This window comes from Amphiura filiformis, chromosome 19 (genome assembly GCF_039555335.1).
Source record: "Amphiura filiformis chromosome 19, Afil_fr2py, whole genome shotgun sequence".
Lineage (NCBI taxonomy): Eukaryota > Metazoa > Echinodermata > Ophiuroidea > Amphilepidida > Amphiuridae > Amphiura > Amphiura filiformis.
In genome coordinates, this window is record NC_092646.1 from 13,586,429 (window position 1) to 13,613,876 (window position 27,448).

Consider the following 27,448-nt stretch of genomic DNA (forward strand, 5'->3'; position numbering starts at 1 on the left):
TTGCTAGCAGTTTTCAGAATCTTCGCGGAAAACGAGGCCCTTTTTTATTTTTTTAAATAAAAGAGGGCCTCGTTTTCCGAAATCTTAAAAGATTTAGGATTATACCCTTGGCAAAAACACTTGAAAATAATTCATGTTGACTAATTAACTGTCAGCACTGAGAATTTATTACGAACTTCATAAAACACTTAAATTAATATGAAAATGGAAAAATATTGTGTTTTTTAAGAAATCACAGAAAGTGAGGGGACGTGAAACGAATATATTTTTGCATGTGGCCTTAAGTCAATGCGTTTTGAGTTGGGCGGAATCCGGGTGTGTTACATTAAAATTTGCATGTCTGCACGAATTATTTATATAACAGAGTGTTAATCGTTTCACTAAATATTTGCATTCGTGCTGTCCATTAATTCTGTTTTTCTTTATCGTGTTTATCGACAATGTTACGTTATGATCGATTACAAATGCAGGGACACTATTCATTGCGATAGGAGACTTTCGACATGGAATCGAAAGGTCATTTCGGTTTGACCTCTTGGTGAAGTCACCAATTTTTTCTTCCACTTTATTTAGTTTAGTTTATTATATTTTAGTTTATGTCATTCTGTTCATTTTCTTCCATAGTTTAATTAATGTAGGCCTATAAAAATCACGATAAAAAATTGGAATGTGTTTATTTAAATATGAGTAAAGGTTACCGCTAAAATGCATGGTTCCTCTCAGTGCTCCAAATTGTAGCCTGGATTTGACGCCATATTGATTTAATGACGTTTCACGCCTGCGCCCGAACTCCTCGGAGGTCTAATGGTATTTGCAATGTATTTTCATTTATATATGGACATTGCATGCATCACCATATAGGGCCTATATTTCTTTAAGTTAATAACCACTGACATATGCCTTACATTTCTTAATGGATTTCCTGATGTTTTCTAAAAATGGCTCTTGCAGGAATGCTTATCAACGATTTTCTTTTATACATTCTGGGGGTAAGTTACTCATACAGGCCTATTTGTATGTAGGCCCTATATTTCTAAGCTTACTAACCAAAGGGTAAAGAGTCGGATTTACCCTTTGTCATGACCATAGGTTATGCAGGCTAAAATTTAGGTTTTAGGACCACTGGCTTTTTTCTGTTTTTTTTTTCGTTTTGGGGTGGTTTTTTTCAAAGTTCGTCCTCCCAAATTTGGGGCCTTGGATCTTGGGCTGGTGCCCATCTGACCATTAATACATCCCTATATACGTGTACCCCTCCGTCGACGTCATGTCGCGTCGTCCTCCGTACCGCTGTCCATCATCATCATCATCAGCAGCAGCAGCAAGAGTACCACCATCACAATAGGCTTGTTCAGACGATCGCTTGTAAAGTCGCTTGTAACTACATTCAAATGTAAACTTGTATGTAGTGCCCGTCTAAACGCACTCGCATGTAGCTACATGCAAGTTACAAGTGACAATTTTACATGTAAGATATCTTACATGTAGCGAGTAACATTCAAATGTAAGGCCAGTGTGAACAAGACTTGCATGTTAGCTCGCTTGTAAGCATGACCTTGATGACCCAATCCTATTCTGATTGTGCATAATCATGGCATAATTTACCAGTGAAGGTCACTCTTACAAGTGAGTTGGCTTACAAGTAAGTCCCGTGTGGACACACACTCGCTTGTAGCATAATTTAATTGCTGGCTCGCTTGTATTAAGTAACATTCAAATGTAGGCTATCGTCTAAACACATAAATATGAAAACATAGGCATATATATTTATTCAAACTTTCCTCAAATTATGCGTTTCAGCCTGATGCGTTTCAAATTTGTAAGTAGTTCATGTTCATTTTTGGCCTTTTCATATATCAGTGCAGTGGCTTTTGGTGTATAGATAGGTCCTTATTTCATAATTTAAATTTTGCCCATGCTGTATTTACTTTTTTTTGAAATTTCATAATTATGCTTTCGTGGAAAGCATAATTATTGTGGAAAGCATATTATAATTATTTTATATTTATATTAGGCCTATTTGATTTTCAAAAAGACATGCCGCACAAAAAATACCTTTAAAATCTCGGGGCATGAACTTCATAACCGTTTCCGTTTCCTTTTGTTTGAGTTCTCTTCTGTGCCTCCGCCTGCGGAGCACTGCATGATCTGACTCTTGGAATCCTTTTGCTTTTGATTTGATTCTTGTTTTTAACTTACTTAATTTTGTTAATGCATTGTTGTTGTTGCCATTATTATTTGTACTTGATTGGATTTGCATAGAGACTCAGAGTGGTGGACTGGTCTGCGTTTTGCCGGCTCCTTGTTTTTGCTCTGTTTTCTTCTCCCGGCTCGGCTCCCCACCTAAGAGTTGCTGTGTGCTTCCAATCTTGTGCAATGTACCCGGTCATTTTCTTGCAATATTGTGCATGTGGAATAGTATGTTTAAGTTAGGCTATATATATTGTTTTTAAATTTTTTGTTCCCTAGGTTTTATGTTTTGTAAAGCGCCCAGAGGCTATTTGCGTTGGGCGCTATATTAAATCTCTCATTATTAGCCCAGTGCATATACATTGTCGGAAACTTAAGAAAATCGTATAAAGAAGAAAATTTACAACGCCTTTTTTTCCTACAGCATATTTTTCGAAGAATTCCGCATAATTAGCCTACAGTCCCAGCTAAAACTGACAAAAAAGCTAGATTTTTATTGCTTACCCGCCCAGGAAATCAATGTTTGTGGCACGTAGGCCTACCTTCACCTCTACAAATGTCGATATAATTCAATAACTTCCCATATAGCACAATTATTATCCCTCCACCTGAAATGCCTTCCACCTACAAGACCTCTTCTACATTGAAGCTGGTTTTCCCTTTTAAAGGAATTTTTCATCTGTTGTTTGTTTGTTTTCTTTATAGTCTAAATTTGCAAATTGAAAACAAAAATGATATGGTTGATTGACACAATGCCTCATTCACCTGTGCATATGAACTTGAAACCGGTTACTTTATCTGAAAGCATCATGTAAATGTTTGGAAAATGTGATTATTGTTGGCCAAAACAAAAAGACTTTGACACAAAAGAAATTTGCGAGGGTAGGAAAACCGATTCCTTTATTCACAGATTTTTAACTTTTTCAAATCAACGAAATGAATGTGCAAAGAAATGTTTTGTAATTTTAGGGCGGTAGTTATTTTTGAACCCTTTAGTATGATATATATAATGAATCAATTTATTTATTTATTTATATATTTATTTATTTATTTATTTATTTATTTATTTATTTATTTATTTATTTATTTATTTATTTATTTATTTATTTATTTATTTATTTATTTATTTATTTATTTATTTATTTACTAGTATTTTGCTCAACTATATACCAAAATAAATATTTACCATGCAAATATCAGCTCTATATCAATTTTGGTATCTCAATATACCTATATGTTATGTTGACATAACCATGGAGCTAGTGGACATAACCATGACACTGCAATTTGCGTCATTGTTATCGGCTTATAAAAAGTTGTACTTTCTATTATTTTGATGTAAGGGAGTGTTTATAAATACTTTGGTGAAGAGCTTAAAAGTTGGAAAATCATTTTTTTAGATCCCCTAAAGGGTGGAGTTTATTTAACCCCTTTTATGGTCTTAAAATATTTTGCCCCCCCCTTCATGTCCTAAAAACCCAAAAATATATGTTATTAACTCATTGGAGTTATTACTCAATTGTTGATTTCAAGCTTGAGCTATTGAGAGTAGGCCTACACATTTAATACTTAACATTAATGCTCGCGGAGCGCGCAAAATTGTTGGAATGTGCATGCTTTGTCAGTTTGTCGTACATTTTAGCCCGTACTTGATCACCCCAATTAAGGACTGAATTTTATTATTCTCTCTTTCAGTACCCAATTTTTTTTTATCCTTTCTATAATTATTCCCCCCCCCCAGTATTTATGAACACTCCCTTAGGATAGTGCCTTACTTGCTAGACGTGTTATGACGGTTACTGGTCGACCATTCATGATCAATTCATTTCAAGTTCATTGAACAAAATCACTAAAGGGATATTTATATCACAAAGTTCGGGGATTAAACAGGTCAAAATTGTACATGTTGTATAACTCATAATTGTCATGATTATTTGAGCGTAACACGTGTTCATCGAGTGAGTACTGTGAGCTCGTTAGTTTTGGTGTTCAATTTACACTTCATATTATTACAACTAATTGAAACTGTGTTACTCGAACTTACAACTAATTAAAACTACTTTAGTCTCGAAAAGTAACGTCGTCGTTGTTGTAAGCACCGCAACTACAATGGACATGATAATGACTAAAAACCGCGGATTCTCTTCACTCAAGAGAAGAGAAACTACCGTAATTCAAACGTTTTGAACTGCATGCAGTGTAGCCTATTTCTGTTGCCTACCAACTTGTGTGATGTGAAACTTTGCATTCGAGAATACTAGCTAGTATGTTTGCTTCTTCAATTATTCTGTTCATGCTGGACTGCTGGTAGTATTATAATATATGGCAAAATTTGACAAAACGAACTTCGAAAATGTTTGGCATTTTTCTTAACGATTTGGGTAAATACCTTGCTGCGGTAAGTGCAATAATTATGTATAATTATGTTCAATTTTTGTTCCTTTGATTGAATTTATATAGACCTATTAGCCCTACTATACTAGGGCCTTTAAAAAATGCAATACTCCGAAAAATGCTAAAATCCAGTAACCGTTCCGCACAAACAAATAGGGGCGATCACTAAGTTTTAGATATTTTAGGGATACCGTTTTTTAAATTTTGATATTATGTATAGGCATATCGCCTAGGCATATAGCAGTACACGATTATGATAAGGTTTTCCATGGCGTTCTTTGTAGAACCAAAAAAGCTTCTGTAGCCAATAAAAAGCTTCTTTGTGGAACCTTAATCTTGAAGAACCTTTAAGGGACCATTAAGAATTAACCCTCAAAGGGTTCTAAGTAGAACAGAAAAAAAGTTCTTTTTTATTATGGAAATGATTTTAGTACCGGTACCAAAAAGGGTTAACACTACTTTTCACTTTTCTTAACTAGTGTGATGAATCCCTGAATGAATTAATGAGAACGTCCCTAGCCCTATTTAAATCTTTAAGGTTCTTTATAAAACTTTTAAAGGTTTTTAATAGAACCTTATCACTGCTTCGGGTTCTGCATACAGGACAAAAAAGGTTCTAAGTTGCACCTTTTTTTCTATGAGTAATTTCCTTTTTTTCCTCCCACTTTTGGACCTTTATAATGGAAAAATAAGCAAAAAGTGTTATTGTTAGTGCGCTTTATGAATTTGCATCTCTTTTTCATTCAAATGGCAAAAAAATTTGAGCTATTAAGACAAATGAGGTATCAACATTTTGCCGTGGGTTTCTTTTTGCTATTTATCAGTTTTGAAAATTAATGCAAATAGATTTATTATCTCATTACAAAGGAATTTGATGTGTCAATATTGATAACCCAATCCCGCGGGAACCCAGTATCTCAATTTGATTATTTGCACAAAAATATATTTGAACAAATATTATTCACCGGGGGCGCACTCGCCATGCATGCATGCATGCTCGGATGAAGTCAGTGAATAATCTAGTGACATACCTCAATGGCACAGCAGCGTATACCCAGCAAAAACAAAACGTTTTCGACATCATTCGCAAAAGGTTATAAAATCTTGTCAGAAAACGTTTAAATGTCGGGTTATATAAAGGGTATATTAAGGGTATACGTTTTCATAACATTGAAAAACATTTTTTGATAATCTACTGCCCAGCAAACACAAAATGTTTTACAGAAAACGTTGAAATGTCGGGTTATATAAAGGGTATAAAAACGTTTTAATAACATTCCAAAAACATTTTTGAAAACCTGATACAAAACATTCTAAACAGAATGTTATTTTTGGGTTTAAAAAATATTTTGCGAAAAATGTTTGCCCAAAATATTTGCAATAACGTTTTAAATACATTTTATGGCCTTTATATAACCCGACATTTAAATGTTATTAAAACATTTTGAAGAAAACATTTTAAGAACATTTCTGTGCTGGGGGCAAATATTTTAAAATAATGTTATTTAAGTGTTGACAAAATATTTGGCAAAACATGATTGCAAAAATAATTTACAATAACATTTTTGAAAACATTTTAGGAATATTGTTGTAGTGAGTTTTCATACAAAACGTTTTAAAACGTTTTCATGACCTTTATATAACCCGACATTTTAATGTTATTAAAACGTTATTACCTAAACCAAAAGCCAAAAACATAACTTATTTAAAGCGTTTTAAAAACGTTTTTGTGTTTGCTGGGTAGCTTAAGCAAGAGGAGGGTTAAAACCCGGGGGGGGGGGGGGGTAAAAAGCCCGGGTAAAAGAAAGGGGGGCCAACTTTTGTATGTTTTGCTTTTGGTTTAGGCCCCCTTTTTAGAAGTCGAATATACCCGATAACCCCCTTTTTTTTAAAAGTCAGAACCGATGACCCCCTTTTTAGGTCCGGCTACCCCATTTTTTCTCAAATTACGGTATGTCATCAAAATGCCAGAAAATAATGCATAAACTTTTAAATTCTGTTATTACGGCAAATTTGTATTGTAAATGTGAGAAATTTGGGAAAAGTAATAGAATTTTGCTCCATTTTTTTTTAATTTTCCACCCGATGACCCATATTTTGACATTTTATACCAAATGACCCCAATTTTCACTATATTATACCCAATGACCCCCTTTTTCATTTTGTTTGTACTCAATTACCCCCTTCTTAAAACAACGTTTTGTATACTGATAGACTTTTATACTCCGGAACGCTGGTATAAGCACATACCAGTCACTTCTAAAGTTGAGCCCCCCGGGAAGGGGGTAAAACATTTGAAAATGACCATTGCCACTGTTGATGTACATGTTATTGGCGTGTCAGTGTGACTATGTTGATTTTGAAGTCAAAGATCATGATGCGATGTTGATGTAAAATGGATAAATTATTGGTATTGTGTGTTGAAGTCAGAAAAGTGTTTTGTAGGCTATTGGTGTTACACTGTTGATCCTGGTGTCTTTTTGGGGAAAAAAGTGTAGGCCTATCTTTAATACGAAAGGTCAACATTTTCAAATGATGGACGGTCTTTCTTCCCAGCTACATACATTAATATATATCATTAGATTTATAAAGTTTACTTCGAGGACTGTTAAATATCAAAAATTAAAAAATATATAAATTTTTAATAATTTGCCTTAAAATTTGTACAAAAATCAAAGGTCATCCCTCAAGAAAATCATGGACATTCAGAATGTAATTCAATATGTCTGGTGTGCATTTAGGTCGCACAAAAATACTGTGCAATCCATAATAAAAATAAGAAGATTGTAGGGTAGGGGCTATAGGCCTACTCCGGGCAATAAGTCTACCGCATTCAGGAGAGTTTGACTGAGAGTACATACTGGGCCCCCTGATCGGTTTACTCGTCTCATAGGCCCCGATTTTTGCACGTAACAGCCGCTTCCGGGGCATTTTGTGCAGCAACCACATCATGATTAGGCCCCCTGCTGCCTTTTAAGGGTCTTTTAGAGCTGACTTATCAAATTCTGGGGTCTTTCAGCGGTCTATTTACATAAAATACGTGGTCCAAAAACCGTGAGGGGTCTTTCCGGGGGAGCATACCCGTATGGTAATTTGTGTTAAGTGCCTCCCCCGGACATGAATCCTGGTGGGTGGTGTATATTGCTATTATTAGCATGATTAGTTTTGTAACATGATTTAGTTTTGGTTGTGTTAATTTTTTACTTATAAAAATTAGCGGTAGACTACTGGACTGCATTTCAGTATAGGAATCACGTGAATTATGGCACTTCTTGGGCAACTGCTTAACAATGGATTAGCTTTTGTGTTCACAGTAAGTAAAAGCCACTGATAAATCATATATTTTTGGTAGGATCAAGGAAAAAAGATAATGTTACATATTATTTATCATAGTTCTCGCTTAATGTATGTCTTTGTGGTGTATATACTAGTACATGTTTGTTATCATGATCATAGCAAGTCTCATTATTATATAGATCTTCGACGATTCTCACTCAAGGCGTATAAATGTAGGTTCAAAACACTTATTTTTAAAAACACTTCAATATATTTACTTTATAACACTTTTTAAACACTGTTATTGTGTTTACCACAGTTAAGGTATAAATTTACACATTTAAACACTTCATTAAACACTCTTAAACACGTATACGATAAACACATCAAAGTATTTAGATTTTAAAAATACATACACATTTGCTTTAAGAATTTTAATTATTAAAATTAAACACAATATATATTTTCTTCTTTAGTGTTTAAATCACAGATATTTAGTTCATAAACATTGTGTTGAATGTTGTGACATAGTTAAAGTGAAAATACTAATTGCTGTACAATATTTGATAAAATATTGGGAAAATATCTAAAGACCAAATTTGATACATAGTACTGGTCACCTTTGGTGAGAAAAACAAGTTCTTTAAAAACATAAGATTTTGGCATCAATAATATTTCTATAAAAGAGAGGATGTTGACCCAAAGAGCTTATGGATGGATCTCAGTTATAACAATGAATAGTAATAATATAGTATGATCTTCATGAAGTTATTAACCTCTTCATGAAGTTATTAACCTTCTCAAGGCTTTGATGACAAAAGAAATGCTATCGTCATTTTCCTCCCACATTTCTTGGTAATGGAAATGTGCCAAAAAAATGAAGAAAGACAATAGATGGCAGTGGACCACAATTGTTCCTACTTGACCACTTGCTCATCTTGGAAATCAAACATGATGAATATTAATTATTAATATGATTGGCTATTAAAGGGGACGCCCCTTACTTTTGAGAATCCTCATTGGTTAAAAGTATATTTTGGGGTGACCTATTATTAACATCAGTTCCACATAGTTTTTATCAATCCCAAGATAAGTTAGTCTAATTTACAACTTGACTCAGAGAACACCTAACTGAGGTGTTCGAAGAAGATTTTAAACGCCATCGAAATGTGAAAAGCTTATCTTCAGAAATAAAATAGTTATGCTTAGAGATATAAACATCAATAAGTGTACTTGTGTGTTAATGGCCACGCTATTCGTTCGTCACATGGAGGCAGCGGAAAAACTAACTTTTGTTGAAGATGGAACATTTCTGGCGCTATTCATTCGTCACATGGTAGCAGCATGGTTTACGACACCTGAAATGTTCTTCAAGCTAGTAGAACTGTAATCTGAAAGATGCATCTAATGTGGAGGAAGTCTAACGGAATCCCAGTAGCTAGGGGTGAGTTATCCATATTTGTTAAAGTAGTGAAATTGGCATTGTGGTGTAAATTTGAAGCCGACATTCAAATTGGTGTTAGTCACACTAGGCCTCGCATTAGAAGATTTAGTTTCAGTCAAGCATTATGGCAGATGCAAATTTAAATTTTGGCTTTGATGATTCACCTTTTTATGTAATGATGACCTGTCTTCACTAACAGGTAATAAAATAAATTTTGAAAGAAAATGGCCAAGTGTGCCGGATAAACTAAACAAGTCAGTTTACTTAAAAATTTTAAACAAGCGATTTTAAATACTAAAGAAACAACATTTTAATATGATATTGTATCTTTTTGATTCAAACTATGAAGATAGCCATTTGGTACCCCAAATTGGGTACACCATTTCATCAGGGAAGTGCCACTTCCCTGATTTTATCACTAAAGAACTACAGTCAGACGGACTGTGGAGTGATGAGTTTATTTTGTTTTCACTTTAGTCAGGAAGACTATTGTGATGTTTTGCCGTGCAGGCACTTGTTGGGTACCTCCAACCTTGGCCAAGGGGTATACCATTTTATCAGGGAAGTGCCACTTCCCTGATTTATCACTAAGGACTAGGGTCACACGAGACCTAATGGTGACGTGATGGGTTTTACTTTATCACTTAAGTCAGGACGACTATTGTGATGTTTTGCCGCACAGGCACTTTTTGGGTACCTCCAATTGGGTATGCCATTTCATCAGGGAAGTGCCACTTCCCTGATTTTATCACTAGGTACTAGGGTCGCACGAGACCTAATGGTGATGTGATGGGTTTAACTGAGTCACTTTACTCAGGGAAGACCTTTGTGATGTTCGCCGCAGAGATAATTTTGGCTACTTTTATGATTTGGCTCAAAGATAAGATAGAATGTTGAATTGTTGATGTTAATTTTTAATATCATAACTTTGAATTAAAGTTAGAAATTTTCTTTTAGTGAAAAGAAAGCTTAATAGCAATTATACCTAGAATTTACATCTCATTGAAATAAGATTTTGAAGTGATACTGAAATGAATCAGTACCAGATCTTGCATTTACAATAATGCAGATCTACTTGTTGCATATCTTTTGAAAGCATATAATTTTAGTTGTAACCAAGGACGGTTGGGTGCAATTTATCACTAGGGTTTCAGACAAACCTACTGGTGATGTGATATTGTTATTGCCACAAAGGGCAATGTTTTGGTCACTCAGATGTGTTCTTGAAGAATTGCAAGATATGCTAATTTAAAACATAATGAGACTTGTTATGCAACCAATTTGAAAAGAACTGCCATGCTAAAATTTTAGAAAGCAACTTAACTGCTAATTAAGATGGAAATTTTTACTGCTGACAACAAAGGCAAAACTTATACTATAATAACATGTTTAACATAGTATACACATGTTATAGGAAATGTCAAACTCGAAACTGTTCTAATTTAAGTGATCATTAAAATTTAAACTATTTTGGATATATATGATCAATGAAATTTAAGAAGTGAAGAACCAAGAAAGTAACAATTAAGCAAGCAAGAAAGCAAATGAATAACAAAATTACACAAAGAATTACTGAAGTTGTGTGATGAATATTAAACTTGAATGTTGAATGATATTTAACCACCATATGCCACTTTCAGTGCATAACATGTGGGTGGCTATACTCTAAAGTTATTTGGGTGACCAACGGTCTTCCAAAACCATGCCGTCTTACGTTAGGCATGAGATAACTTTGTAGGCCTACATATTCAGTCACAATACAAAAGACTGTTGTACATAGAACTGGTGAAACTGAATGGTTAAAAAACGACTCCAATTGCTTTAACAACGGAGATGAGACAAATATTTGAACTTATGAAGATGATAACTAGTTTCAGAACTTTGTCCATGTACATTTATACAAATACATAGTACATGTACAGTGAACTGCCTCAGATGCAAAATATAAACAGCCCTGCTGAGATAAAACTAGAGAAAAACTTTAATGACACTTACTGCAAGTTCCTATGGAGGAATGCACATAGTCAAGAACATTTGCTATACGAACATGTATCCAGAATGAACTTGAATTATATTTCCAGCGAAAAGGAAGAGTATATTCCATGATATAAATATTCCAGTTTGGATAGACTTTGCAAGCAGTGTTTATAACTATATACCAGCATTATTTATATTGCATGCAACATTGCATTCAATAACAAGAATACAAATGATCATCTTTACATCGTCTCAAGGACATGTGACCTGCTTACTTTACAACTTTTTCTATTTTCTGAGCCTAATCCAAGATAAATGGATACTACAAGGCAACCAGAATTACAAGGGATCATCTACAAATATTGTAAATAAACTTTTGCTGTCTGCATGTACATTACAGCAGTTTGTCTACAAAACATCAGGATGTATGAACACTGGTATATTCAACGCTCATCATGAACTTAATTTTGTCGATGTGGTTCGCTTTGTCTTCAATCAAGTCGAAGAACTGAAAACTATAATTCTCTAAAGGAGCACCACAAAGAAGAGCATGGATCACGAAGACGAACTTAAATGGCGGACAATGAACTAATGAATAAATTCATATTATATAAAGAATGAAGATACCACTTCATTTTTCGAAGAGGGGGCATGTGACATAGTTAAAGTGAAAATACTAATTGCTGTACAATATTTGATAAAATATTGGGAAAATATCTAAAGACCAAATTTGATACATAGTACTGGTCACCTTTGGTGAGAAAAACAAGTTCTTTAAAACATAAGATTTTGGCATCAATAATATTTCTATAAAAGAGAGGATGTTGACCCAAAGAGCTTATGTGTAGATCTCAGTTTATAACGATGAATAGTAATAATATAGAATGATCTTCATGAAGTTATTAACCTCTTCATGAAGTTATTAACCTTCTCAAGGCTTTGATGACAAAAGAAATGCTATCGTCATTTTCCTCCCACATTTCTTGGTAATGGAAATGTGCCAAAAAAATGAAGAAAGACAATAGATGGCAGTGGACCACAATTGTTCCTACTTGACCACTTGCTCATCTTGGAAATCAAACATGATGAATATTAATTATTAATATGATTGGCTATTAAAGGGGACGCCCCTTACTTTTGAGAATCCTCATTGGTTAAAAGTATATTTTGGGGTGACCTATTATTAACATCAGTTCCACATAGTTTTTATCAATCCCAAGATAAGTTAGTCTAATTTACAACTTGACTCAGAGAACACCTAACTGAGGTGTTCGAAGAAGATTTTAAAACGCCATCGAAATGTGAAAAGCTTATCTTCAGAAATAAAATAGTTATGCTTAGAGATATAAACATCAATAAGTGTACTTGTGTGTTAATGGCCACGCTATTCGTTCGTCACAAATGTTTTTTAGCTCTTAATTAGTGCCAATTATGTTCCTTGTATCACCATGATCACCTTGGCTGGATAGGTTACAAGCCCGACTTTTGTTCCGGAAATAATTTCTACATTGTAAACACTGCACTGTTCTCAAAACCAAAACTTTGATTCTATAGTCATTCGAAAGTGTTCATTATCAACCTGCATGCACTGTGAACTTTTTCAATTCAAACCAGCTCAATACATTGATATACATTTCTTGTCAAATAAATACATTTTCACTCTAAAAATAGCGTAAAAACGGGCATTTTTGATTTAAAAAGTAGTAAAAATCATGAAAAAAGCATGTTTTAACCCAAATGTTGCTTCAATTTGGTATGATGGAATATTTTTGTTCACAGATATAACAATTAATATTCATATGCCCTCTATTACTCAGAGCAAAAATTAAGGTTGCAGTCAATTTTCTGTTCAAGTTATGGTTACTTTTAGATTTGACATTTTTGGGATAAAAATTGGAAAATAAAGTCGCAAAAAAACACATTTTTTTAAAACCAAAATATCTCAGTTCACGTCACTTTTCAGAAATACCAGCCGGGTTAAACAGATAAAGGAGACTCTAACGATTAATTCTAATCCGGTTGGCACCTTTGTCCAAAAATGATGATACACGGGACCCTATGTAGCCAGAACGTGGCCTCTCTACTAAATGTTATAGTAAGAGGTTACAACATCTGCTTCACAGGTCGCGAACTTTGCCGCGTTAACATCAGTTGGTCTGATGATGCATCCGAGATAGTAGATCTGATTATAATCCCAAGTTCACCATTGATAAAGTACCTGATATCAACTGATGTAGGCATTGATAAACTACCTGATATCATCATCAACAGAGCATTGATGTCAAGAGTAGATGTGCGCATTAATTAACTACCTGATATCAGCAGTAGATGTGAGCATTGATAACTACCTGATACCAGCAGTAGATGTGACCATTGATAAACTACCTGATAAAGCAGTAGATGTGTACAGTATTGATAAACTACCTGATATCAGCAGTAGATGTGGGCATTGATAACTACCTGATATCAGCAGTAGATGTGAGCGTTGATAAACTGCCTGATAACAGCAGTAGATGTGAGGCATTGATAAACTACTTGATATCAGCAGTAGATGTGAGCATTGATAACTACCTGATATCAGCAGTAGATGTGAGCATTGATAAACTACCTGATATCAGCAGTAGATGTGAGCATTGATAAACTACATGATAAAGCAGTAGATGTGTACAGTATTGATAAACTACCTGATATCAGCAGTAGATGTGGGCATTGATAAACTACCTGATATCAACAGTAGATGTGAGCGTTGATAAACTACACGATATCAGCAGGGCATTGATAAACTACCTGATAAAGCAGTAGATGTGGGCATTGATAAACTACCTGATATCATCAGCAGTAGATGTGAGCATTGATAACTACCTGATATCAGCAGTAGATGTGAGCATTGATAAACTACCTGATATCAGCAGTAGATGTGAGCATTGATAAACTACCTGATAAAGCAGTAGATGTGTACAGTATTGATAAACTACCTGATATCAGCAGTAGATGTGGGCATTGATAAACTACCTGATATCAACAGTAGATGTGAGCATTGATAAACTACACGATATCAGCAGGGCATTGATAAACTACCTGATAAAGCAGTAGATGTGTACAGCATTGATAAACTACCTGATATCAGCAGTAGATGTGGGCATTGATAAACTACCTGATATCATCAGCAGTAGATGTGAGCATTGATGAACTACTTGATATCATCAGCAGTAGATGTGAGCCTTGATGAACTACTTGATATCAGCAGTTGATGCGAGCATTAATAAACTACCTGATGAAGCAGTAGATGTGAGCATTGATAAACTATCTGGTATCATTGGCAGTAGATGTGAGGCATTGATAAACTACCTGATATCAGCAGTAGGTATGGGCATTGATAAACTCCTGTACCTAATTCAGCAGTTGATGTGGGCATTAATTAACTATATATTAGCAGTTGATGTGAGCATTGATAAACTTCTTGATATCAGCAGTAGATATGAGCATTGATAAACTACATCCCCATGATATCAACATGATCAGCAGTGACCATTGAAAAACTACCTGATATCAGCAGTAGATGTGAGCATTGATAAACTACTTGATATCAGCAGTAGAAGTGAACATCAATAAGCTACCTGATAAAACAGTAGGGGAGACCGGGGCAAAGTGGAGCACATTTTTTGTCCAGCCCAAACAGGATTACAAAGGATTACAAAGCAAGGCAAGGCAAAACTTAGGTTGTTGATAATCTCACCTTAGTTAGGACTGCAACTAACAAATGCCATTTAAAGTTTATCAAAAAACTTGACAAAGTCGTTCCGCTTTATATAGCCCGGGCTTTTGGGAGTGTGATAAAGTGAAACGAGGGCATTACAGAAATGCATCCCCTTCAGGTGTGTCTTCATTGTCAACACCACTTAGGGCCTACCTCCTGATACATCAGTATACTATGGCCGGATACATTTGCATTGCATAGTTCTGAGTGGGGTCTGTTTCCAATGTTCCACTTTGCCACATCCACTTTGGACTATTATCCACTTTGCCCCATTCCACTTTGCCCCGACCACATAAGATTTCTCCCGACATGTATCACTGTCATGTCACATGCTAAAAATTATGTATGCTTGCCCTGTTACCATTAATAGAGTAGGTTTAAGGCCATCTGTCATTAATATGACAGTGCTTTGGCAGATAATTATATTTCTATAAATTATCGGATTAAACATATTATATATGAAAAACAGACATTTTCTGTAAAAAGCACACATACCTGGCTCGCACTATAACGCCCCTATCACAAACAACTGGATCCATGCCGTGGTTCTAATTACATGAACTTGGCGATTGAGGGCCGCATATTATACATCATGAAATTAATGGCAAGTTTTGCCCCTTGGTCCATTTTACCCCAGTCTCCCCTAGATGTGTACATTATAAAACTAGCTGACAATATAGTAGATATGTATAGTTTTGTAATCTACAGGTACCTAATGCCAGCTGTTGAGCGTTGATAAAATCAGCAGTAAATCAGTTCGGGGGCACTCGTAATAACCGGACGTCTCTGATTTCAAAGACGGGTCAGTGATTTCACATACGGGGGTCTGTGATATCACATACGTCAAGCTTTGTTGACAGCTCGGCACTCGATGCAGCACATCGGAACGAAGCTGAGTGTATTGCAATAAGCTTTCCTATGTTTAGCAAATATCTACCTGTGCAAAAATTATATCTATCTGTGCAAATTCTGACAAATGGTCCCAGAACACACTTAGATTGCAATGGTTAAAATCAAATGTTTTGAAGTAAAAAAAATCCCAATTTTACTATCCAATTCATTAATTAAAATTAGCAGGCACTCAACATGCTCAACTTGGGCTAGCTACAACCCTGATAAGGCCTATACACAAAATTATTCCCACTGCGCTGGCACGTTCATCAAAATTACTTATATCGTTTGCGACTGGGTTTTGAAACTAGGGAGTATGTGATTTATGAGACGTCTCTGAAATATGATACTGTTATGTGACAAGACGTTTCAAGAGTATTTGATATCAGAGACGTCTTTGAATTAGCAGTGCCCCCGAACTGAAATGTTAGCATTGATACCTGAGCTTACCTACAAATCCTGAGTTCCAGACTGCTTTTGTTTAAGCAGGTTGGTCCGTGAGGAACACATGCTAATCCATGGGAAATTCATGGACCTTTCCAAGCTCATACAATAAATGCACAAGCCTGGATAGCCAGTACAGGATGCAGATAGCTTTGAAAAACTAAGCAAGAAATGGAAGAAAGTACTAAGGAAAAGGAGAAAGAGGAGAAGGCCACTCCCAAACACATTGTACAATTTTTACTCTTAGCCCTTAGGGTAACTTGGGGCAAATTGGGACACAGGGTAATTTGGGACAGTGATTTCGGAAATACTTTTATACCTTAAAATAGTCACATTTTGCCCATTTTTGTAACAAAATAACTTTGATATAATGTCTATTTATATTTCAAACGGTTTAAAAGTACCATTCTTCATTAAACAGGAACTTCTGAGGGCCGTAAGCTTAACACATCAAAATAAGTATTCCATTTTTTTGTCATGTCTAAGCAGAGGTCACGACTTGTGGCTCAATATCTGAATCAATGGTCCGGATTAGTGTTTCTCAAATTAAAAATAACTTCTAAGCTACCCTTTCAATTAAATAAGACAAAATTGTAACTTTTTTCTTCGAAAATTATAAGAAAAGCTTTCTTTTAGAAATATGCCAAATTAGGGTAAAATGGGACGCCATTGATTTACTGTGTGCTAACTCAAACTGTCCCATTTTGCCCCAACAAAAAAGTCCCATAGTAAATCAATGGCGTCCCATTTTACCCCAGCTGTCCCATTTTACCCCAGCCTCTGTTACAGAAAAATCTTGCAGTGGGGTAAAATGGGACGCCTTAAAGACACCTTAATAAAATAATGAAGCCGGAAGCCGACCGGCACCAATTTTTGTGAAACGTAAGTCTACTAGACTCTTGGCGATGTACATTTTGTTTTGTAGTGGTCACTTGTCGCAAGTTGTCAGGTATTAGTATTATAGCCGAGTAAAATCTGGTGGGGCAAAATGGGACATTAGGTGGACCAATTTGCCCCACTTCCCCTACTCATGAGAAAGGAAATTGGAATTCCAATCTCAAGCCCCGATGCAAAGGATTTGCAGGGTTGACTATAATTGTTATAGCGCCATCTGCAGATAAGCCACGCTAATTGGTTGAAAGTTTTACAATCAAGCAAATTAGTGAGCGGATTCGTCCATAATTTCTCTCTTTAGGTAGGCCTACATCGTATGGTAGGGTAGATACAGCCGGTCGGGGTTTTCGTAGGGTCTTTTACTTAGAGCTGAAATTACCAAAATCAAGGGTCTTTCGGAGCTCTATTTTGGTCAAATATATAGGGGTTTTTTCGGAGCTGCGAAACCAAAAAGGGGGGCCTTTCCAGGGGAACATACCCGTATGGTCATTTGGGTTGAGTGCATGCCCCCGGGCATTTAGGGGCACTTTTAACTAAATGTGCCTTGGTCTCTTCCGAAACCCATCCACAGATAATTATTACCGAAATCGCTGAAAAGGTACTCCCAAACCGGGGCACACCCATAAACCTTCAACCAGGAAGAACTCCCCCGGTCATCAACAATTTGTTTTTTAATTTAAAATTTTTAAGACATTAATAATTATGGCTTTAATACCATTAAAGCCCTAACCATTTTTCAGATACGCTACAGCTATTTTTTATATCAAATTTTAATACTGTTAAATGTGTTTGATTGATTGATTTTTTTTCTTTTTAATATAAATGAATTCATTGTGATTCATGAGTGGCTCACCTCATCCTCGGGGCTCGGGCTTATACCGGTACCCCTTTTAGGGAATGGCACAATCTGAAATTACATGTTGATAGACTTAAAGCACGTCTTATACTATCATCAATTTTTAAATACATACCGTGATTATAGTCTACTCTATTGGGAAGGTGATACTTGTAGTAAGTCTATGCAGGTGTGAAGGTCGATGGAACTTTCACAATGAATGGACAAGATTAGGCGATCAAGAGATCATCACAAACCATGACACATTTTAAAGCTTACATAGGTACCCGGAAGTAAATTGCAGGAAATCATTTTCACTAGCACACAAACTTGTGTTATTGTTGTCGAGCCTGCCGTGTATATCATATGTACTGTACTGACAGTTCCGAAGAACCCGGGCGAAGAACACAACTTCAGCTTCACTCCCAGGGTTGCAGTAAATTTCTCTTTTTTACACACATTCTTGTCGATTGTCATGATTGTGGTATCTCAGCATTGATAACGTACTCGACGAACTGAAACTGAAAAGGACATGTTTTGATTTTATCTGAGTAGATTTGTTGACATCACATTTTATGGAAAGCTTTCAGTTGGAATCATCAGTATGAGTGATCGACTTATCAACGACGGTTTGAAGTACTTCATTGTGGTAAGATTGCATTTATGTGTAAACCAGTAAATCAGCTAAATTCCTTTATTGGAGAATATCAGTCTGAGCAACCTTGGACTACAATTAGACCTATTGTTATTTCTGCAGTCATTGCAGTAGAACTACTTAGTACTTAGTTGAAAACTCAAAGCACCAATAATACCTGTGGGGACATAACTTTATAAATCTAATAGAATGTACTTATGGCATGTGAAAGTCGATTCCGAGTTTATCGTCCCCCGCCCGCGTCACTTTTTGGAAACCAAAAATACCCGTGTCAAATTTTCAAAAATGCCAAAATAATTCATTATTTTCAAAGTATCAGTGTTTTCACCAGTTTTAGCAATTGGAACATATATTTTTGTTTGTAAAACATGTAAATTCATAACTTGGAAGCAAAACCAGGCTCTTTTCTAACTTTTCTAGTCCCTCTGGTCCCTACCCATATAAAAAAACATGTTTATAAATCACATGTATGAGTTTGGCTTTAAATCAACACACATTTTTATAGGTCAATGATGAAATCTGATGAAATAATGAAAAATAAAAAAGTCACCTCACCAACCTGGAAAAAAAAAGTGACGATAAACTCGGAATTGACTTTCATGCGCCTAAAGTTTATGTATCTTGGTATCTGTCCATCAATTGGAAATTTTGACCTTTCGTATTGAAGATACACATTGTACATTTTTTCCCAAAAAGATTAATTTAAGGTCCACATTCTTCTATAAAAAAATGTTGAAATTCAGCCCTTTTTTGAAGGAAAAATGATAAAAAATACACTTTTTTGGGTAAACATTAAAATCATCCATTTCTTGGAGAAATAAATTTACAAAAGGTCCACTGTTTAGTCCTCCCACCCCTGATTGAATGTATCGCATTGACCAATTCATCATGATGGACAAAATATAAAGGAATTATAAATAATGGGGTATAAATGTTTAATTTGGTATTTTTTGTGGGACATGAGTCGAGCACATCAGACATACCGTATCGAAAATGCATTCTGAATACGAAGAATACCCTTCTGATATCAAATAATTTTTGATTTTTTGAAAATTGCAATATGGCAAGTAATTGAAAATTGATATTCTTTATATTTAATAGTCCTCGAAGTAAACTATAAGTCTAATGATATGTACTTAAGGTTATTAATTATTTTAAACTGTTGTGATTTGGTAGTTCACAGCATCTTACGAATGGTAGTGAGCTTTGGCAAAAACTGTATTGCTCAATTCATAGCGAGTGTGTAGAAGAATTAAAATATCACAGATATACTTTTATACGTGCTGCGGTTCTTGAGTTACGTTATAAAGAGGGCTGAAACAACAACACTTTTGTAAAACGTACATAACTCATTAACAACAATAAATTAAGCAAGTTTGCAAAGTGTAAGATTTGCAGAATGAACTTTTTGCAAAACATCAACGTGTTATTTTTCAATAATATATTGATCTAGATAATGAAAATCGAATTTTAGGTTGCTTCGACCAACAATACCTCGTCTACCCTTAAAGTGTATGTAGCTGGGATGAAAAGCTGACGATCAATTGAAAATTTTGACCTTTCGTATTGAAGATATGAATTTAGGTCTTTTGGAGAAAAAATTTATATAATATGAAAGTCAAAATTTCCAATTGATCATCAGCTTTTTATCCCAGCTACATATCATTAGAATTTATAAAGGAATGTCATATCAAAAATTTTAAAAAAATTAAATTTTAATATTAAACTTGTCATAAAATTTGTATATTATAAATATATATCGTAAATTAAAAAAAAAAAGTCAAAATCATTTGATATCAGAAGGACATTTTTCGTATTCAGAATGCAATTCGATATGTCTGATGTGCTCTCATGTCCGCAAAAAATACTGCCCAAATGCTCATTATTACCAGAGCCCTTAACTATAAGATAATTATCAGCTTTACATGTACATCAATTGAGTCAGGCTATTTTCATGTCAAGATTGTCCTTGATGTGAAGTGATACAAATAATTCAAGGTTTGAAAGGGCCAAAATATTTCAAATGATCTAATATATTTCATGTGTGATATAATTTTATTTGGATTTTATATTCTTGACCATGCAAACAAACCAATTCAAGTTACATACTTTTTGATATTATTATTTTTCCTCTAAATTCCATCTCATCTGATGAAAACATTGGGTACAGGTATTTTGTAGGCCTATTTGATTGAGTATGCATAGTGCTTTGTACTGTTTATTGGAATGACTTGTAAATTGGTTTTTGGTGTGTGATTTATTTCCTGCATTACTTCCTTGTCTGGAGGAGAACAAGGAAATTGAAGATGCAACAATGACTTGCACTGGATCAATATACTGTGTAGCTGTGTAGGCCTATTTAAAAGTGGTTATTATAATGTACAGAATTTTTCACAATTCCAGACAAAGGGGACCTTTATTGTGTGTTGGTATTTTCATTTTACAAAAGTTCATATTCGTTACAAAATTTGTATTATAGGCCTATCGCAAATTTCAAAAAAATCAAAATTATTTGATATCAGAAGGACATTCCTCTTATTTAGAATGTATTTTTATGAGTCTCATGTCCCACAAGAAATACTGTGCAAACAGTAGCGTAGCCAGCGGGGGGCAGGGGGGCAGACTGCCCCCCCCCCTGACAAAAAATGAAAGAAAAAAGTGCCCCTCTGACCAAAGGGCAAAGGAAAAGAAAAAGGCAAGGAGCCCCTTTTTCATCAAAATTCACCCCGATCATGGGCCCAAATAGTGTAAAATACAAAATTTTGCATGCTGCTTGCCAGCACATTGTCACAATAAAGCAATTTTCGTCTCGATGATGGTTAAAAATAGTGTCAAATTCAAATTTTTTTGCCCGCATCGCCCTAATAAAGCCTTTTTTGGAAGCTCGAAAACATGTACAGTCTCTCTAAAAACAACAATTTCATGTTGCAACTGCAATTTTTTTCAGCTGTGCCCCTGAATTTTTTTTTTTTTTCCCCTGACCAAGAAAGCTGGCTACGCCCCTGTGTGCAAATGTTGCTATCGGATCCCTTAATCTGCAAGAACTTGTTTTTTTGACATTCAAAGCATTAAATGTAGTCAGACTCAGAGGTTTCCAGTGGTATAAAAATCTTTTTTGAGAAAAGCGGGAGGAGGATGCTGTGGATCACGAAATTGAGAAAAGTGGGAAAAACCGGAGAATGAGACTGTGGATCAGGAAATGCCCCTTTAAACCAAAAAAAATGTTTGTTTCGGAGCTCCAAAATCACAACCAAACAAACTACAGGTATATATAGATAGATAGATATTTTATTTTCCATGCCAATACATACATATTATTACACACATTTCATTGGTTAACATGTCACTAATTAGGCATGGCGGAGCTGTCCAAAAGGCCAAAGGAGGCCAGAGGTGGACAACACCTTCCATCTTACATTACATTACATTTATACACCTATGTTAAAGCAAAGTACGAGGGAACACAAGGACAGAACACATAAAATTATGCCGACAAACAATTGAAATTACCATCACATAACTTAAAACATGCCATAATAATAGTGTATTGATAAGTTTTTTGAATAAATATATGAAGTATATGAAGTAGTTTTAAATGAATTGAAAATTTGTACCTTACTCATAGAGACTTATTAAATCTGATTTAAGTTTGGATTTAAATATGTTAGTAGAATTAGAATTTTGTGTCTCATGAGATATTTTATTCCATAAAATGGGACCCGATGATCTTATTCCTCTGGATGAGAAAGCCGTCTTATTTCTAACCAACTGGTAATCGTTCTTTCGTCTTGTGTTTATGGTATGGACATTTTTTCTTTTCATAAAATAACATTCAAATAATTTTGGTAATAAATTAACAGAATGCTTGTACATAAAGATTCCAAGATAATATTTATACATGTCAGAGACAGTGAGAATCTTAAGACTCTTGAATAGTGGGGCTGAATGAGCCCTAAAATCACTCTTAGAAATGTTTCTTACGACTCTTTTCTGTAATTTGAGTAATTTGTCTAAATAAATCATATGTGTATTTCCCCATATCAGAATACCATAGCTCAAATACGGCATTATCAATGAAGAATATATACAATACATTATTCTTTTAGGAATGAAATATTTTAACTTATGCATAATACCTACATTTTTAGAGATATTGTTAGATATTGCTTCAATGTGATATTTAAAAGAAAGATTTTCATCCATTATAATGCCCAAGAATTTCGTTCTATTTACTCTTGGAAGAATACTTCCATCGAACATTACGTTTGTATTGCTTTTGAAATGAAATGTTTTTGAGGTGTACCCATAATCATAAAGTTTGTTTTTTGAACATTTATTGATAGCTTATTCGCTCTAAACCAGTTTGTAACTTTTCTTAGTTCGATATTAATCATTTCTATTTTGTCTGTAAGATTTTTGTGAGAATATAGGATGGTAGTGTCATCCATAAACAGAACTAATTTCAGAGTCGATGATGTAATAATAATATCATTTACATATAATATAAACAACAGAGGCCCAAGAATTGAACCTTGAGGAACCCCACATGTGATATTTTTCAATTTAGAATTACATGAATTATAACACACATACTGAGTCCTTTCACATAGGTAATTTTTAACCATTCTAAGCATGTTCCTCTAAAGCCATAATATTCAAGTTTGTATAATATGATATCATGTTGAATAGTATCAAATGCCTTAGATAAATCCAAATAGATACCCAGAGTGGTTTCATTTTGATCAATGGCGTTATAAATATTGTCAATTAAATCAGTTATTGCCATTTCAGTAGAGTAACCTTGCCTAAAGCCAAATTGTCTATCGTTTAAAATTTTGTATTTATTCATAAACGACAGGCATCTATTGAAAACTAGCCTCTCTAAGATTTTTGAAAAGCAAGGTAATATTGAGACTGGTCTGTAGTTTGAATATAATTGGGAATCGTCTTTTTTATAAATTGGAACGACTTTAGCCTTTTTAAGGTCTTTTGGAACAATACCATGTGATATTGATGAGTTAAATATCATAGCAAGTGGGGAACATACTTCTTTGGCAATTTTCTTGATTAGCACATTTCTAATTCCATCATGACCTGGACCTTTATTACAATCAAGCTTGTCAATGACTTTTATCACTTCATGTTCTGATATAGGCGACATAAACATACTATTCTGAAGAGGATGTAGTAAATACTCATGATAGTCTTTATTACCATTTCCAATTTTTTTCGGCTAATTTCGGACCAATGTGTACAAAGAATTCATTGAACTGGTCAGAAATTAATTGAGGATCACTTATGAGATTACCTGAATCGTCTTTAAATTGAGTTTGATTATTTTTACTGCTGTTCTTACGTTTAAGTAAATTATTGATGTTTCTCCATGTTTGTTTCATATCATTTTTAGATTTGTTAAACTTAGTTTCATAATAATGACGTTTTGCCTTTCTGATGAGGCTATGTAGTTTATTTCTATACAATTTAAATTTATTAAGGTTGTTTTCTGTGGGTGAGTTTTTATACTTTTTATAAAGTTTATTTTTGTTATTTATACTTTTCAGCAAACCACCAGTAATCCAAGGCAATGACGGATTTTGTTTCCTATTATTGGTGCATTTCCTCAATGGAATACATTCATTTATTAGATCTTGAAGCCTAGTTATAAACATGTTATAATCTTTGTTGGCATCATCACCTTGTAAAATTTCTGTCCAGTTAATTCTTGATAACTTTTCCTTTAGGTGATTAACATTACTGGTAGTTAGGTTTCTTTTACAACATGTGTCCTTATTACTTGCTTGATTCTTCCTTACTTTAATGCTAGTTGAAATAATAGTCAGAAAGTGATCACTTATGTCAGTAATCAATATCGCAGAATTAATGTCATAATTGTCAGTCAAGATATTGTCAATTAGCGTTGCACTATGTTCCGTAATTCTAGTTGGTTTTGTAATAGCTGGTAACAGTGAATATGACAGAATCATGTTCAAATAATCATGAGTTGGTCTATGTATCTCCTCTTTTAATAAATCAATGTTAAAATCTCCCATGATATATGTAATTTTATTTTCGTTTGTGATTTTTACGAGAATCGGATTTATTTCTTCAATAAAACTGTCAATACATGTATGAGCCCTATAAATGACGCCAACCAACACATTTTTTTGGTTTGATTGATCAATTTCTATAAAACAAGATTCATAATGTTGTGTTGCTTTATTTAAGTCATGTCTCACTTTATATTTAACATTTTTAGATACGTATATACCGGCTCCTCCTTTTTCACGATTGAATCTATTTGTAAATTCAAATTCATAATCAGGCAAATTATAGTAATTATGCGGTTTACTTTTTAAATGTGTTTCGGTCAATCCGATGACAGTAAAATTATGATCAATTTCTTTTAGACAATTATTCAACTTATGAAAGTTTTTCTTTAAACTTCTGATGTTCACATTCAGTGCAGAAAATGTATGATCATGAAGAATACTATTTTTCCGTAGTTCACTTGGGGTCATGTACTTACAGTTATTAGCATTATATTGTTCGTACACATCCTCATTTATATACTTGTTATCATATCTCAAAGGGTTGAAAACCATATTATCATATTTTGAGAAGGTACAATTTAAATCATCTGCTTTTGGTAGCGATGCCATCATACAATTACATCATATTATATTTGACTTACTTATACAGTTATATACATCCTGCATGACTATATGAAACATTTTTGTTTGACGACACATAAACAAAACAAGAAAACAACAACAAAATTACCAAATTATATAATTGAGCACCAACCATAGATGAAGCGCGCGTCCCGCCTCCCTAAAAGTACAGAATATCTGTTATTTCCTTTCATTATTATTATTATGACTAGGATTTTGATTACATTTCGACATATCTTTTCATCTTGCCAAACTTTGAATTTAATTCGAAGGAGCTATATTTAGTACTCACACCAATCGATGACATGAACGATATACAATAGTATACAAAAAAACAACAACTTATTTTTAACCTGTTTACTCCAACATCAGGTCATAATAAATCGACCTTCAATTATGCAACTGTATTTATTTTTTTTTGCATGACTATAATACTTCAATGATAATACTTCAACGATAATACTTCAATGATGGATAATGCTTTTATGCATTATATAATGTCAGAGAATCTCATCTTCTTTGTTTTGTTTGGCGACCATTGATGTGGGATAAACACATCAATGACCACCAATCATATATAAAATCTTATTGCCAACCTTTCTACTTTCACATTGATGTGGAATAAACACATCAATGACACTAAATCATTATACAAAAATCCTATTGCCAACCTTTCTACTTTTACTCCCATCTTCCAATTACAATATCATCATTTCATTATACATGGGTATAAGAAAATATTATTAGATACAACATCCAGTCATTTTTAAGGTAATTTCCAAATTTACCATTTTTATCATTCAGCGTTAAGCTTCGTCTCAATATGTGCATACGTACATACTTCCACGCTTCCATCAAAAGTGAATTGACAATCATTTAATATTTTATATAATATAAGCAGTATACTTCTTTAGGTACAAATAATTGTTTAATAAATACAAACAAAAGTGTTTTCACTTCCGTAAAAGCGACAGAAGGATAAAAACACGAACTGAAAAGAAATACATATGATTTTTCTATTGAATTTCACTTTCTTCTTCTTCTTTTTTTTTTTTTTTTTTTTAAATGAGAAGGAAATCAATTATCTAAATTTCATAGAAAATTTTTGTTTTTGATTAACTAGATTGTCAAGTCAAGTTGATTTTTTTACACAGATCTTGGCCCCAAAGCTAATTGAATTCACCGGGAAACTGACATTCTTATAACAAACTAACACAATATCCTGATACACATGTTAATGTGACTTGTAGGAATCAAAATATGAATTTATTAATTTTGCATGATTTCTAAATATTTTGTTCCGTATAGTCAATATACAAGAGCATAAAGCATATGTGTTGGGGTCCTGATTTAAATCTTGAAAATATATGCAATATTGAATCAATGGGTTTTTATAATGGTTTTAAATGCGAAACCCGAATCACAGTCCTGGAGTTATAGAGTTTTCCGTTTTCAAGTAAAGTCAGTTGTGCAAAGAGATGGACCTAATTAATGTAAATCAGGACCTATGGTGGTATTGCTGACGTGCTTAACAGACTTGGAGAGTCTTCGTCTGGTTCTCTTGTTCTTGTACGTTTTTCTGGTGGAGGACTCGGTGTTGCCATTGACGACTCATTCTCTGTATCTGATCCCCCAGTTACACTTGAGGCTGTGGACCGTTGACTCTGATTCATTTCAGGCATGGAATTGGCGACATCTGCAAATCTCAAATGGGTTGGAATTGGGCGTGTACCAGGGATCTGATCTCCGGGCGAACTCTTTGTTTCTTAATGAACAATGCCAGCTCTGTGCCGATAACTCGGAAGGTCCTGGGTAATTTAGCTTGACCAGCCTTCTTGAAGAGAGGCATAAGTCCTCTTTTTTTTTCCTGTAGTTCCATTGGATAGTGTTGTTGCACGAAATACTGTTGCCTGTCTCCTGTTCTTGTCTTTACTTTGTAATCCTTCAAATTCTTTGCGTAGCTCAAAACGAAATCCCGGTCACCCATTTGTGCAAATTTGGCTATGATGTTGGTAGGTCTGCC

At 34.3% G+C, this 27,448-nt stretch overlaps 1 protein-coding gene across 4 annotated transcripts in view; it reads left to right on the forward strand.

The window, feature by feature from the left end:
* The first annotated feature begins 923 nt into the window (after nt 1–923).
* LOC140140947 (NADPH oxidase 2-like) overlaps nt 924–27,448 on the forward strand; it is a 48,418-nt gene continuing 21,893 nt past the window's right edge. Inside the window, exon 1 of one of the 4 annotated variants that reach the window (XM_072162710.1) lies at nt 924–989. In XM_072162710.1, the coding sequence (XP_072018811.1) occupies nt 939–989 (51 nt within the window). In that variant the 5' untranslated portion in view covers nt 924–938. Of the gene's footprint in view, nt 990–4,181; nt 4,586–7,805; nt 7,895–18,504; nt 18,749–27,448 lie in introns of those variants that run through there. The other 3 variants (XM_072162712.1, XM_072162709.1, XM_072162711.1) reach the window with 3 other exon arrangements.